Source organism: Dasypus novemcinctus, chromosome 9, assembly GCF_030445035.2.
Source record: "Dasypus novemcinctus isolate mDasNov1 chromosome 9, mDasNov1.1.hap2, whole genome shotgun sequence".
Taxonomy (NCBI): Eukaryota; Metazoa; Chordata; class Mammalia; order Cingulata; family Dasypodidae; genus Dasypus; species Dasypus novemcinctus.
Window position 1 is genome coordinate 113,316,602 of NC_080681.1, and position 14,106 is coordinate 113,330,707.

Here is a 14,106-nt window from a genome sequence, read left to right on the forward strand (position 1 = left end):
GTCCTCCAGAGCTTATGTAAGTGTTGCTGAAGGCCGGGGGTTTTCCCCTTACTGAAAAGAAGGAAAAGCACACAGCAGTGTGCCCAGTGAATACATTGAGTAAATGAATCCGTGATTACCTCCTTTCTCCTCCCTAACTCCTGTCTGGGAAGTGGGCTCTTTGACCTTGGAGGCCCTGCTGGTTTGGCCAACTAGTTCTAAATGGTTGAGATGAAGGTTTGTCTCTACCTCCTCTATGGCCTCAGTTACCCCAGTCATCAGAACAATGATCCAGAGATCTCAAGGATCCTTCCTAACGTTAATGTGCTGTGGGGTGAGTCATGATCTCGAGGCCACCAACCATACCGCACAGCGCCGGCCTCGTAAACAGCACTTAATTTGCTTCATCTGGGCTTGCCCCTTGGAGGGGAGCTCAGTGGAAAAAAGAAGGGTGTGTGCCAACCGGGTTTCCCCTCATGGGGGGGAGGGGGCTGGAGCCTCCCGCCGCAGGCCATTAAGAGGGGGAGTCCAGTGGGCAGGCTCAAGTGTCGCCGCTGCTGCTCACTAGCGGTGAGACCCCAGGCACGTCTTCTCTGGGCCTCAGGCGCCAGACTAAGGTGGTCTCTGCGGCCCCTTCCTGCTCGGGTTTTCATCTCGTCCTAACCCACCCACCACCTGCTGCCTTATCTCCACTTCCCCACTAGAGCGGGCCCCATGGTCCCCGCCAAGGACGTGTGGGGGCGGCCCGAGCTGCCCAGCGCAGCGCGAATGTCAGAGCCGCGGCCGGGCTGGCGGGGGTCCCCGCGGGGCCACTGCGAAGACGCGCGCACCCAGCGCCCCGGTGCGGAAGCCTTGCGGCCCGGCACAGCCTACTCGCCCGGCTCAGCCCGTGCGCCTTTTCCCTCCTCCGCGTCCCTGAGAACAGACGGAGCCCGCGGGGGGCCTCGGGCGTGTCCTCCACCGCTCCCGTCACCCCCGCTTGTCCCCCTCCCCTAGGAGCCTGGGCTGTTGGCTAGACTTCTGGGTTTCCTCCCAGGCCCTGCCCCTGTTGAGCCGTGTAACCCTGGACCAGTCCTCGGCCCTTTTTGCTCCTCCGTTTCCCTACCTGTAAAGCGCGGGCACAGCGCGCCCGCCTTCCGGACCTGTCGTAAGAGGCGAAGGGGGCGCAGACGCGGCGACAGGGTGCGGGCCTCACTGCCGCTCCCGCGCGCGGCTCGCTCCGCAGCGAGATGGGGGGCGGCGCCCGGGATGGAGCGCTCGGCGGTCACGTGAGCCACCCCTCCCCGAACTGCGGCGGCGGCGAGCGCTGAGCCGCGTCCCAGCAGAGCTGCAGCGGCGGCCGCGGGCAGCGGAGTGCCGAGCCCAGGACGCCCCCCGCCCAGGCCCGCGGGTGAGTTCCCGCTCCCGGAGGGAAGGCCCCGGGAAGGGGAAAGGCACGGAGGGGCAGTCGGCATCCGAGAACCCGCGCGGGCGGCCGGACAGGGGTGAGGGCGAGCGGGCGGGGACCCGGGTACCGAGGGCCGGCGGGCAGGGGGCGCAGCCTGAGATGGGCAGCGGCTAGAGGCGGGGGCTCTGGGGGGGCCAGGGCTGAACCCTGCGCCCGGGGTTGGTCCAGGCCGCAGCCGTGGACGACGCTCGAGTCCCACCCCCCTGCGTGGGTGGGGGAGTCCCCTTTTCCGCTCACCCCCGAGGAGGAGCGCCTTGGAATTAGAGGGAGGACCGCGGGGAAGTGGGCGCGTTTCCTTGATCCTTCGGGAGAGGCCCGGGCCCTGGCACCCCCCAGAAGGAGGCGCTCGGGTCCTCGGAAGGAGGAAGTGGGGGTCCTCAGATCCTCATGACCCTGAGCGGAGCTGTGATGTCCTTGCATCCCCGGGGACAGGGCGCACCCCCCGCCGCGGAGCCAGGCACACGCGTCACGCAGCCGGGCGCCCCCTCGTTGCCTCCCTGGCTCGGCAGGATCTGAGGACTCGGTGGGAATTCGCAGCGCGGTCTGGGTCTTGCGCCCTGCGGGCGCTGTGGTGTCACCGCGGGGCGCCTGGCCTTGGGGAAGGCGCCTGCTGTACACACAAACACAGCAGCAGCTCAGGAGTGAGCGCCCCCCACTCGCAGCCACACCCCGACCAGTGCGTGACCCCGGAGTCCTGGTCGGGGCCAAGCCACAGGCTGGGGGTGGAATCAAGGAAGGCAGGGAGCCACCCTACACCCGCAGTCGCGTTGGCATCTGCCGCTGGGGCTTCATCCCCTCTTCCCCACGCAGGGCAGGCCCCTGGTGCCCAGCAGGACGTTTCTGAAGCGGAAGCGGGCGGGTGGGAAAGGCTGGGTCAGGTCGGAGGCAGGAGAGAAAGGCAGAGGGGTATCATTTCCTCCGGAAGGGAGGCTGGGTGCCAGCCCCCGCCTGCCAGGGCAGTGCTCCTCTGCCGAGGGCGTCTGGGGAAGGTGCTGGAGGACCGTCCCTGGTAGTTGGAGGGCCTGGGTAAGGGGTGGGGGTGCCGTCTGGGCTCGTGCTCAGGAGGCGCGAGCAGCTTGCCCATCCACGGCTCCCCTTCATGGTGGGCACTGAGTTCTCTATTCGACAGAGGAGGAAACTGAAGCTCAGAGAGGCTAAAGAAACTGCCCAAGGTCGGAGTCGCCTGATGCAGGGCTCTCTTTCCACAGCAGGGGTGGGGAGGAAGGGTCTTGGCAGGGAAGAGGGGTGCACGGTTGACCTGCTCCCCTTGGCTGCTTAGGGGCTGGGGGTGGTCTAGATGGAGCTGGGGAGGCTGGGTCAGAGGTGACGAGAGTCCCTCCACCTTTCCCCAGCCCTCCTGCTGCAGAGCCCTGTCCTCACTTTGCCACCCCATTCTCGGAGCCGTGATGGCACTCCCACCCCTGGACCTTCGCAGCTCCCTGCCAGTCCTTGGGCGAAGCTCTCTCCTCTTCTCTGCAGGATGTCTGCCTGGCAGGGGTCTCAGACCACCCTCTAGCCCCTAGGAGACGACAAGGGCTCTTGGAGTGCAGTGGGTCCCCTGTACGGCTTGCAGGCCCCCAGCGGCGGCTCCCCAGGCCTTGGGGTTAGGAGACGCCCCGCGATCCTCCCGTCCGGCTCCACCTCTCCGCCCGGCTCTCCTGTTCCAGAGCCGAGAGGCCCTTTGAGGACTCCTGGGGCAGGTCTCTCTTCCACACCACCTGTCTATCTACGGGCCTTTGTCCTGGCTGTCACAGGTGCGAGCAGCCACCGTGCTGTGCAAACAACAAGCCCGTGTGCAGACCAACGCAGGTACAGACACGGTCAGCCGGGACCACGGGTATCCCGAGACCCGGACACGGGAACACACAGACACGCCTAGGCTCTGAGTGATGGAGCCATCAGACGCCAGGACGAGTGTGCCCAGGCTGGCGGCAGAGGCAGAAGGGCCTCCTCGGACGTCCCCGGTGGGCTCTCAGCCCCCGTTCTTTCTGTCACGGGGCACCCACCTGGCACACACGGGAGAGCTCGAGGAAGCCTAGCGCCCTGACAAATGAACCCAGCAGATAAACGCACGCACCCACCCACGCCCAGGCCACCTGGGTGCTCGCGCGTGGGCCTGACATCAGCTTCCTGTGTGGGGGACGTGGACTCCTCATCACCCCCGGGGGTGGCAGAGGCCCCTCTGATCACCGCCAGCCTCAGCTTCTTGTCTTTCTGCCTGCATGTGAGCCCAGCTCGGCTGTCCCTGTAAACACTGGTGTTTCTCCCTCAGTGGACCCTTCTCTCCTACCCCCACCCCAACCCCACCAGATCGCCAAGGGAACTCTCCCCTGGGCTGTCCTTCTGCCCCTGCAGAAGCCACCCCACAGCCCATCCCCAGACGGGACCTCCCTCAGCCCAGGCTTCCAGCAGGCCTGGAGCTCCCTCCCCTTTGTCACTTCTGCCGGAAGGCTTGGCCAAGTCCTGGTTCTGCTTTGCCCTCCCGGCGAGGCTGGGGCCAGCTGGTGTGAGGGGAGGGCTGGGCCTGGGCACCTTGGCTTGGTCCCCGAGAGGCTGGCACAGCGGGGAAGCAGCTGCTGAGAGGTGGCTTGAGTGCTGGGCGGGGCTGAGGGCCTCTAGGGCTGACATCCCGGGGGGGGGCAGTGAGTGGCTCAGGTGTTCACTCCAGGCTTGGCAGGGCGCTGGGCCCAAGCCTCTAGCTGGCCATGTGGCCCGGGCACAGCACTTGCCTACGCTGGGCCCGTGTCCAGCTCTGGAGACAGCTCGGCCTGGCTGGCGAGAGGAATGTCAGAGGTGTGAGGTGGCAGCGCCGTGCCAAGGAGAGGAAGCTTGGCACTGCTGGGTGGCATAGGGCAAGAGGGGCCCTGGCAGGGACTTCCCTCAGCTTGGAAAACTCTTTGGGTTGAGACTGGGTCAGGCAGGGGGAGGCAGTTCTGTCTCCACATCTGTTCCTGGGCCAGCCGTCCTGGGGGTGCACAGAGGTTCCCGTGTGGGTATTTCTGTCCCCCAAACCTGCCCTGTTTTTAAGGCTAAGGACTGGCACTTGCAGGCAACAACTCAGAGAGGAGGGGAGAAGAGGTAAGGGGTTCTGAGACACCCCAAAATAGGGGGGTCCCCCTGGAAGACAGGAAACAGAACATAAGATCCTCCTGCTGTGTGCTGGCCCCACTTGCTAAGCATTTATTGAGCACATAGTGTGTACCAGGTGACAGGCACTGAGGACACAGAGATGGGCTGGGAGCGGCAGTCTTCGTCCCTGCCACAGCCCTGTGTGGTCACATCTCAGATGAGCAGGCTGGCAAGGGTCAACCCCCTTCTGGAGGAAGCAGACTTGAGTTCAGATTCTGCCTTTGCCATTACCCAGCTGCACAACTTGGGGCAGGTGCCTCTTTCCTCTTCTGTAAAGTGGGGTCATAGTGCCCGTCTGCTGGGGTTGTTTCGAGGGTTAAAAAGGCGAACGTGGGCAAAACACCAGGGCAGAGCCTGCTCCTCACGGACATTTTTCTGGATCTAAAAGGATTTGGGCTATCAGCGTCAGGAATCCAGTCCAGTCTCTGCTTTTACTTGCTGGGTGACGTTGGGTGCGTCACTTTGCCTCTCTGTGCCTGCTTTCCCTCTCTCGGAGCAGGAGAGGGTGGCAAGCCTGCCTACCTGGGACTGGCGGTGCTGGTGAGAATCAGACATCACGGCCAGGCGGCTGCTCTGAAAACAGTGCTGCCCTGTGCGGTGAATGCGTGGAGGGAATACAAACACCGGACAAATTTGGAGGAAAGTCTTTTTAAAAAATTTCAAATGTTTTATGATGGCAAGAAAAGAATAAGCCTTCTCTCCAATGTTTGCAGGTAGTGGGACTTTCCCCCTAATTCACATTCCCAGGGCAGTGGGCACTGCCCTCGCCGCGTGAGGCGTCAGTGCCCAGGGCAGCGCAGTGGCCCTGAAGTGGCAGTGGTGGTGGCTGGAATTAGGAGGTGTGTGGCGGAAAGAGGGGTGAGGCATTTCTGGTGGCACGACTGGCTGCAGTGTGGGCACAGGTGGCCTCGGTGGAAGGTGTGTGCAGGGGTGAGTTGGAGTCTGCTTATTAAGGCCTTGAGCCCTCGGCTGGGGGGCTTGCATCCGCCTCATATCAGTGGGGGAACCATCAGCGGGACCGGCTGAGCCCTAGACCTTGAGTCCCTGACCAGGCCCCCTCGCCAGGATGCAGACCCTGGCACAGGTCTCTGCCCTGCCCCTCCTGTGTAATTTTTGCTCCATTGCCCGTGTTTCTCATACATGCAAAAGAGAGAGCTCCAGCATCTTCCATCCCAGGGCAGGTGAGAGGACAGAGGCACCGACCAGCCATCGGGGAACGAGGGGCCTGGAAGAGCAGAAGGAGCGGGCGCAGCCATCTGTGCTGACAGCCATGGGCCGGGCGACCCCCGGCAAGACACCCAGTCGCTCTGAGCCTCCGTTCCTGTCTGTAAAACGGGTGGGTGCTCTGTGTGCCTTTGCAGTGAGGCTCCAATGAGACAGATCACCTGGCAGCTGTGCTGTGTGAGCCTCAGGTGTGTCATTTCTCAGGGGAACTCACGCTCTTGCAACTACCTGTCCCACAGGCTCCCCTGAGAATCGGGGGCTGCTGGTCAGGGGGACAGCAGGTGAGGATCAGAGGCCTGAGCCACGAGGGCCACGTGCCTGCCACAGCCAGGCCGTTAGGGAGAGGCAGGGGCGCGGTGAGTGGGCCCAGCCCCTGCTCTGCCCCCGAGCACCCAGCTGAGAGGACGGCCTGTGGGGTGGGACGGAAGGGGCTGCTGGAGGGTGACCTGGAGAAAGTCTCTCTGCCTATGAGCCCAGAGGCCAAACCTCTGGAGTGGCCCCGAAATATCCTTAAAAATGGGAGGGTCCCTGACCTGCATGGGCTGTGGGGATGAGGCCTGGGCTGATAGTGGGCCCACCCTGCCGACTCTGCCCCCCAGAGGCGCGGAGAGGCCACGCGCGCCCCGGCAGCCCGCCGCAGGGCCCTGCCAGGGGAAGTGGGCACTGTCTTTGCCCATTCACTCACCTGCCCTCCACCTGAGATGGGAGAGCTTATCCGGGCACATAGGGGCTCCCTTAGCGTCCCTCCCCAGGGCTTCAGCCCCCCAGAGCCAGGGCTGGGCGGAGCCCTCCCCCGTCCTGGTCCCCAGGCCCCCGGCCCTCCCTGACTGGGGAGCTGGTGGCCGTGGGCCTCAGAGGCGCAGAGCGACTGGGACCCGCCCCCTGCCCCCACCCTACGCTCCTGGAGCCTGCTCTGTGCCAGGGTGGGAGCCGGACAGCTGGCTCAGGGTTCTGGAGCATTCTGGGGCAGGGGGAGAAGCAGAACCAGGGCTGAGTGATAGAACGCATTCCATCCTCAGAGCAACTCGGCGAAGCTAGGTTCTTGGGCCCCCTGGGGCCCAGAGAGGTTACAGAGCCCACTGAGGTCACACAGCGGGTACGGGGCGCGGGCTGAGCTGTGACTGGAGGGCTGCCTGGGCCCACTGGGAACCGCTTGGGTGCTCTGCATGCAGGATAACAGGGGTGGCCTGTGTCCTAGGGAACAGGGGCAACTTTGGGGTGACTCTGGGACTGTCCCCACCCCTGCAGGACCTCCTCTGGCCTGGCTGTCCCAGCTGGCCCTCCCTCCCGCGCTCCCTCGCTCTGACCTCTCTGTGGGGCTCAGCACCCTGGGCTGGGTCAAGGGAAGAGGATGATGCAGAAGATTGGGCAGAGCTGCGGCCCCCCAGCTCCTCTCTCCTGCCGGTCCCCTCTGTCTGCACAAAGTCCCAACCGGGAAACCCGAGAAATCCTCAGGCATCAGAGCTGGAGAGGAGCCCGTGGAGATCAGCTGGGCCAACCCCCTCGTTTTACAGATGATAATTATTATGATTATGGCTGATGGTAGCAATTCACAAAGGGCTCTCGCATCTGGGTTGCCTCTGATGCATGCCAGAGCCCTTGGGGCTGGCAGGACTCGTGGGGTTTTTTAATTCTCCTCCCCATTTTGCAGCCAAGGAAACTGAGGCTCAGAGAGGTAAAGCAATGGGCCTCAGCACACAGCTGGTCCTACCAGCCCAGCTGCCTGAGGCTCAGAGCGCAGCGAGGTGAGTCTGGTCTGCATCCTGCATGAGGGCGGGGCAGAGGAGCTGGAGAGCCTGGCTAAGGGAGTTGGTCCTGACAGGTCTGTGTGGGGACAGGGCCCCTTCTCCATGCTGGCAGTGACAGAGCTGTCCCCAGGAATGACTCCCCAGCTCCTTGCCAGTGGGGACCAGAATGGCCCCAGAATTTAGATCGAGAAGGGCCTTGGAGACCCCTGGGCCCACGGCGGTTAGCGACCTGCCCACAGTGACAGCATGAGCCAGTGGCAGAGCGGGGCTCGAGCCTGGTCTCCTGCACCAAGGACTGTTCCCACGTGTTGGTGCTTACTGTGTGCCAGGTGAGCGCTTGAGGCCAAATCCTCAGAGAGGAGTACTGTGACTGTCATAACCTCCCCTTTTCCAGATGCGGAGACCAAGGGTTCACGTGGTTATGAAAACAGCCCAAAGTCAAGGCCGAGAGGAGCAGTGCCCCAATTTGAAAACAGGTCCGTCTGACTCCAAACCCATGCCCACGCCAGCCCCTGCTTGTATTAAGATGGGAATAAAGTTTGTTTTCATCTTTCTTTTTGTTCAGAGACCACCTGGGACATCGTTTATTTATTCATTTATTCATTGGACATTTATGGAGTATCTGCTAAGCTGAGACCAGGGAGCTGGGCTGGGAGTCAGAAGGCAGGCAGGTAGAGGGTCTCTGGACCCTCCTGAACTCTTCCCCACCTCCCCTCCTTCTATCCCCAGCTCAGCCACAGGCTGCGCATCCTCAGCCTTCCTCTACCCCCGTGCTCGTCCTCGTGGGAACTGGAGGTGTGACTCAGCGGGGCTCGTGGGCTTTGTGTGCACCAAAGGACCTACTGACAACAGTAACTGGGACCCCCACCATGTAAGCCCGTCGTAGACACTGTGTTAAGTCCTCTGCGGGCATCATCTTGCTTAATGCTCACCCTCTCCTGTGAGCTCAGAGCTAGTATTAGCTCCGTTTTCCACGTACGGCAACCGAGGCTGAGACTCAGTTCTGTCCAGCTCTCACGCCGATACTTTTGCCTATTGGTGTACACCGCCCTGCTCTGTATCCAGGCTCTTTCTTTAGAATGCTAGTTCCTGGAAGGCAGGGCTCCAGCCAAGCAGCAAGTATTTATTAAGCACTGACTGTGTGCAGAGTCTTGCACAGAGCTTTGGGTGCCTGAAGATTGTGATGATGGAGAGACGGGGGGTCATCTTTGAGGGATGTGGGGTCCCCACCCTTCCACCCTTCTCAGCCCTGAGGATGGGGGAGGCGTTTGGACCTCTCAGCATCAGGGCAGGACAGCATTTGCTGTTCGAAGGGCTTTCTTCTTGGCAGGCGTGTGCCTGAGCAGGCGAAGCCCACAGAGCGCCTTTGCAGCCGCTTCCACCTCCTATAACCCTTGGGCAAGTTATTCAAGCCCTTGGGGCCTCAGTTTCCAGATCTATGAAATGGGATGAGGTCACCTAATTTACAGGACTGAACAGGAGTGCTTGGCCTCGGGCCTCGGGAGCTAGTAGCCGCTGTTATCCCTGAGCCGTGGGGCGTGCGTGTGGGGGCTGAGGTCCGGAGCCCGCGCCAGATGAGCCCCTCTGCTCTGCGGGAAAGCCTGTTCTGTTCCCCCCACCAGTTGTGTTTATAACACTTGCGTGATCTGCCTCACGGGGCTGTTGGGGAGCCCTAGGGGTCCAAGGGCGTGCAGGGGCTACCAGGTGATCTGCACACGGAGCCAGCGGGTCCCGGGGGAGAGAGGAGGCGGGAACGCGGTGGGCGAATGGCACGCAGGTGTGTGATTGTGGGCCGGGAGAGGCACGGCAGTTCGCCCCGGGAGAAGGGCAAGAGCTGGCTATGGGGGATGGCGAGCCAGCGTCGGGGAACCCGGGGGCGCTCACTCCGAGCGACCTCGTGATCCCCACCCTCCCCGGAGGAGACGCCTGGGGCGCTGTCCCTGGTCCTGGAGCCCGCCTGGCTTTCTACGTACAGTTCCGACGGTGGCCATTAGAGGGCGCCCCTGACCACGGCGGACTCAGCTCCGTCTTAGAACACGTTTTTCAAAAGCCTTCTTTCATTACCCTGCAATGAAATTTCTAGATAATACGCTTACTTACGTACCCAACTTCAAAAACTGATCAATATGCTTTCCCAAGAGAAATAAAAAGTCTACTTACATATATGTTTTGTCATGGCCACACACAGGACCTAATAAAATAACCATGTATTTGCCCCTATTTGTAAAAATATATGTTTAGATGTAAGAGCAGAAAATTCTGTCACTGCACCTGATTTCTAATTCAGAATGGCTTCAGCAGCTGCATCTCTAGAAAATTTGGTGTGTATTACAGCCCCACAAAAAAACTCAGGTTCTAGGATGTAGTAGCAGGCTTTTCACCTACATGAATCTCTGGGGAATTATTTGATGCATGACAAGTGTTCCTTGGTTGGGACGTTCCCAGATATAGCTTTCTTGGTCCTCACCTGCTAAATGACAGTGATGACCCCAGTATTTGCTGAGAACCAAAACCACCCCCAGTCAATTACCCTAATGGTCCTGAGGGGGCAGAGCCACCCCCTTTGAAAGCCACTATCAAGGTGGGGGTCTTGGCCAAGGAAAGAGGGGCTCGCAGAGTCCCAGACTGGCTGGCTGGCTGAGAAAGCAGGTGACCCCTTAAGAAACTACTGGGGCACCCGTTCCCCATCTTAACAGATGAGCTTGCAGAGGCCAAAAGTGGAAAGGGGCTTCTACTAGGAAAGAGCAAGTGGCCAGCAGAGCCAGGGGCCAGAACCCAGGTCTCCTGCCCCATAGGTGCCCTGTGTGGCGCTCTGGGCCTCAAGTGTTCTCCCTCCCAGCTCAGCCCAGCTGCCCCTGAAGATGGGCTCGGAAGATGGCCACATGCTTAGCAAGGGAGGTCGGAGTGGGAGGCTGGCTGGGTTCCAGACTGTAATGTATAAGCGGGACCTTGGCCTTCCTCCTTGCTGTCCTTGAGGCTGCAGCAATTGCACATCTCTCTTAACCTCCAAAGAGCCGTCCCCTCTCCTTTGTTTCTTCCTAATAGCTGGGTGCTCTGTGTGTATGCACATGTTTCTGTGTGTATATAAGGGGTGACCATGGGATCTGAGTAAAGGCAGTGGACCTGTGTGTGATTTGGGTGTGTGGCTCTGATGTCACTGATGTGTGTTCACGTGTATGTACAAACCCAGCCATAGTCAGTAGTGTGCATGCACTGGTTTGGGATCTGCAGGTGTGAGCTTGATTTGACCTTTGCACATGTGAGTTTGCTGTGTAGGGGCTGATGATCATATAAGCCGGGATGCTATGATCACTGTAAACATGGGTTTGATGTCCCTGTGCTAGTGCAGAGTACAAGGGCAAGTGCATGCGTGACCGGAAGTTTGTGTTCTGGTGTGCTCCACCAGAGATTATCACCAGTGCTTGAACAGTGTTAGGTACGCAGTAGGTACTCAATACATATTTGTGAATAATTGAAAGAAAGAAAAAAAGGAAGGAGTGCTCACAAGTGTGCTCATGTCTCCAGCAGGGTTTTGCTCCCAGCAACCCTCGAGGCAGGTGCTCCATATGGAAAGCAGAAAGACATCCTCTGGGGCGGGGGCCTGCGTGCGGGCATTTACTCTGGCCGTTCTGGCCAGGCTGGATTGTCCTGGCCCCCTATGGGGACATCTTGAGTGGGCAGAGGTCTCAGGAACCCATTGAGTGGGGTAGGGAGTCTCGAGCCAAGGCAGGGGACAGCTGGGTCACCAGCCTCACAGAGGACAGCTGCTTGGAGGGAATGCAAGCCAAACCGCAACTCTCCTCCCTTCCTTCTCAGGGCCTGGAGACCCCTTCTCCGAGAGCTCGGGGTTTGCAGCTCCTTGGGACTGGGTGGGTGTGGCTAGCCTAGAAAGGCCATGAGCTGAGGCTAATGATGCTTCCGAGTCTGTGAGCAGGAAGAATTCTTTTATGGCAATTGCTTATTTCCATTGCTTGGTTTCTAACCCAGCCAAGTGCGGGGAGGAAGGGTTTAAGAGATGAGCAATCAGAAGCCCAGGAAGGAAAACTGATTAGTGCAAAGCCACATGGGAGGCTGCTTGGCCCCAGGCAGATAGGCTGAGTGGGAATTCCTGGAGCGGAGGTTGGAGCCGGCCTGGCAAGAGCTGATCCCACCAGCCCCACCTAGAGCCCAGGCCTGAGATCTCTTCAGGGATCTGCCCCCATTAAGGGGGAGCTGGAGGCAGGTGGGTGGGACTCCCAGAGTTCAGCCTGGGGTGATCTTGGAAAAGGAACTCTGGAACCTTCCACCCCCGCACCCTTCCCTCCTCTTCCACATAGCCTGGCACCTGTTTGAACAACTGGGGTGAAAATCAAGGAGGCCCGGCAGGGGAGGCCTCCTGCCGCAGGGAGGACCTGGACCCTCGAGGGTAGCCAGGCTCTGGTTTCTAGACGAACGGCTGGCAAGAAGGGAAGAAGAGGGTCCTCCCCCACCCCAAAGGTGACAGCGACACCCCAGTGCCATTCAGGGAGCACCTGCCCTGTGCTGATGATTTGGGATTAGTGAGGTCTCCACCCCAGTGAGTTGGTGGGGGACAGCTGCCTGGGGACATTAAATCATGGGCTAGAGGTCGACCAGCACAGGAGCGCCGGAGGGGGGACCTGATGCAGAGCTACACCCCTAACCACTACACTCTCCTGCCTCTGGTGCCTGTGCGTGTGTGTGTGTCTGTCTGTCTGTCTGTCGCAGGGGTCGTTCTGCATCCCCACACACAGTTTGCCTCATTCTTTCCAACAGCTGTGTAGCACCACATGACGTAAACGGACCATATCTTACTGGGTTCCCTCTTGATGGCCTTTTAGTTTGTTTTGGAAATCTTGCTGCTAAGTCTTTGCTAACCCTACAGAAATGTCAATTTTATATAGTTAGCCTGATACAAATGACATTGCAGCAAATGCTTTACTTACTTGACAAACACATGCTCTGTGCCAAATACAGCTCTAAAAGCTTTATAAATATCAGCTTATTTAACGATTGTTTCAAGCAGATCCTATTATTATCATCAACCCCATTTTGTAAGTGAAGAAACAGGCACAGAAAGACTAAGTAACTTGCCTGGGCCACACAGCTGACAAGTGGGAGAGCTGGGATTTGAACCCTGGGAGGCTGTAAGAGGCTGAGGATGTAAGCGTGAGCCTCCCAGTCCCTTGTTCTTGACCATCCGTCCTCAGGTGCATGTGCTGCGATGAAGAGCCTGGACTCTTGGCAGTGGCCTTGCAGGTTAAGACGGTGACCTTAGATTCGGATGTTGCACGAGGGCTCAGGGGCCGCCCAGGCAGCCAGGAGTGTCCTGCTGCATCCCTGGCCGAGGGAACGTGACCCCCACTAGCCACCCCCACCCCAGCTCTTGCCAACAAAGCAGCTGCAGCTGGTCAGAGCCCAAGAGGCCGGAGCCCACACTGGGCTCTTTGTCTTTGGTGGGAACCCCGCGGCCCCACCGCCCCTCTCAAGGGCTCACTGTCCCAGCCCCAGTGGTGCCTCCCGGGGGCCAGTCCCGGCTGGGAAACTTGGCACATTAGAGACATCTTGGCCGCGCTGCCCAAGTGGGCACGCAGAGCCCACTCAAGATCATTCCCACCGAAAAGACGGGCAAGTGAGGCTGAGGATGGTGTCCAAGTGGGTGCAGGAGCCTGGATGGGGCCCAAGACCCCAGCCCTAGAACTGCAGCCCCCACTCCATGGCCCAGGTCCAGCCCCTGCCCTCACCACCCTCCCCCTGACTCTCGGGGAGCCCCTGCTGCGGCTAGGAAGGAAGGAAGGGCTTCCTCTCTCCCCGGGCCAACCTCAGTGCTCCCAGGCCCCACCCTCAGGGGCCCACCCTGCTGGGCGCTCCTGTGAGGGGTGGGCTTCCCACACTGCGCTGGGCTGACCCCTACAGCCCTGGCTCCAGAGCATCCTGCCAAGAGGGAGGGGCCTTGCACCGGGGGCCGAGAACCGGGGGGCTCGTGCTAGGAGGGAAGGAGCAGACTTGCCGCGCTGGGCTGCGGACCCCGGGAGGGACTCTGAGGGCTCCTCCACTTACCAGAGCGCGCAGCGAGGGGAGCTGCGCAGAGCCCCCCCGAGAGAGAAGTAAGTGCTGTGAGCAAAGGACTTGCTTGCTTTGTGCCTGAAACGGGGAGACCCTTCTCTAAATCACCCCACCCTGCCTGGAGATTTCGAGAAGGGGATGGGCGTCTCTGGTCTCCCCACCAGAGCAGTGGGTGCTCTCCACCACCACCACCCCGGCCTTGGAGAGAAGGGTGATTGGAGACTCCATCTGTTCATTTATTCATTCATTCTTTCCTAGCATAGAGTGCTCGGCTCTGACCCAGCACTCTTGTAGCTGGCATTTATTGGGCATTGACTGTATGCCAGGACCTGGCATGCATGAACTCATCCCATCGACTCAAGGCCTAGGGGGCAGGTGGGATTCGTCCCATTTCACAGATGAGAGAGTCGAGGTGAAGGAAGAGCAGGGCCTTGCCCACAGAGCAGCCCATTTTGACCCTGGCTTCCAAAAGCTCCCACCCTGGACCGCTGGGACTTCCAGAAGAGCGGGCTGTAG

General features: G+C 60.3%; 1 protein-coding gene across 24 annotated transcripts in view; it reads left to right on the forward strand.

Moving 5' to 3' along the window:
* The first annotated feature begins 715 nt into the window (after nt 1-715).
* Nucleotides 716-14,106, forward strand: part of RAP1GAP (RAP1 GTPase activating protein) — a 62,646-nt gene continuing 49,255 nt past the window's right edge. For 5 of the 24 annotated variants that reach the window (XR_011649736.1, XM_071217679.1, XM_071217687.1 and 2 more), the window contains exon 1: nt 1,265-1,369. Coding sequence is in view for 1 of the 24 variants with exons in the window: in XM_071217673.1 (XP_071073774.1) it covers nt 3,649-3,650; nt 5,732-5,891; nt 7,922-8,003; nt 8,257-8,398 (386 nt within the window). In the remaining 23 variants the exon portion in view is untranslated. Of the gene's footprint in view, nt 1,464-2,778; nt 3,651-5,731; nt 5,892-7,921; nt 8,004-8,256; nt 8,399-14,106 lie in introns of all 24 variants that reach the window. The other 19 variants (XM_071217701.1, XM_071217704.1, XM_071217703.1 and 16 more) reach the window with 15 other exon arrangements.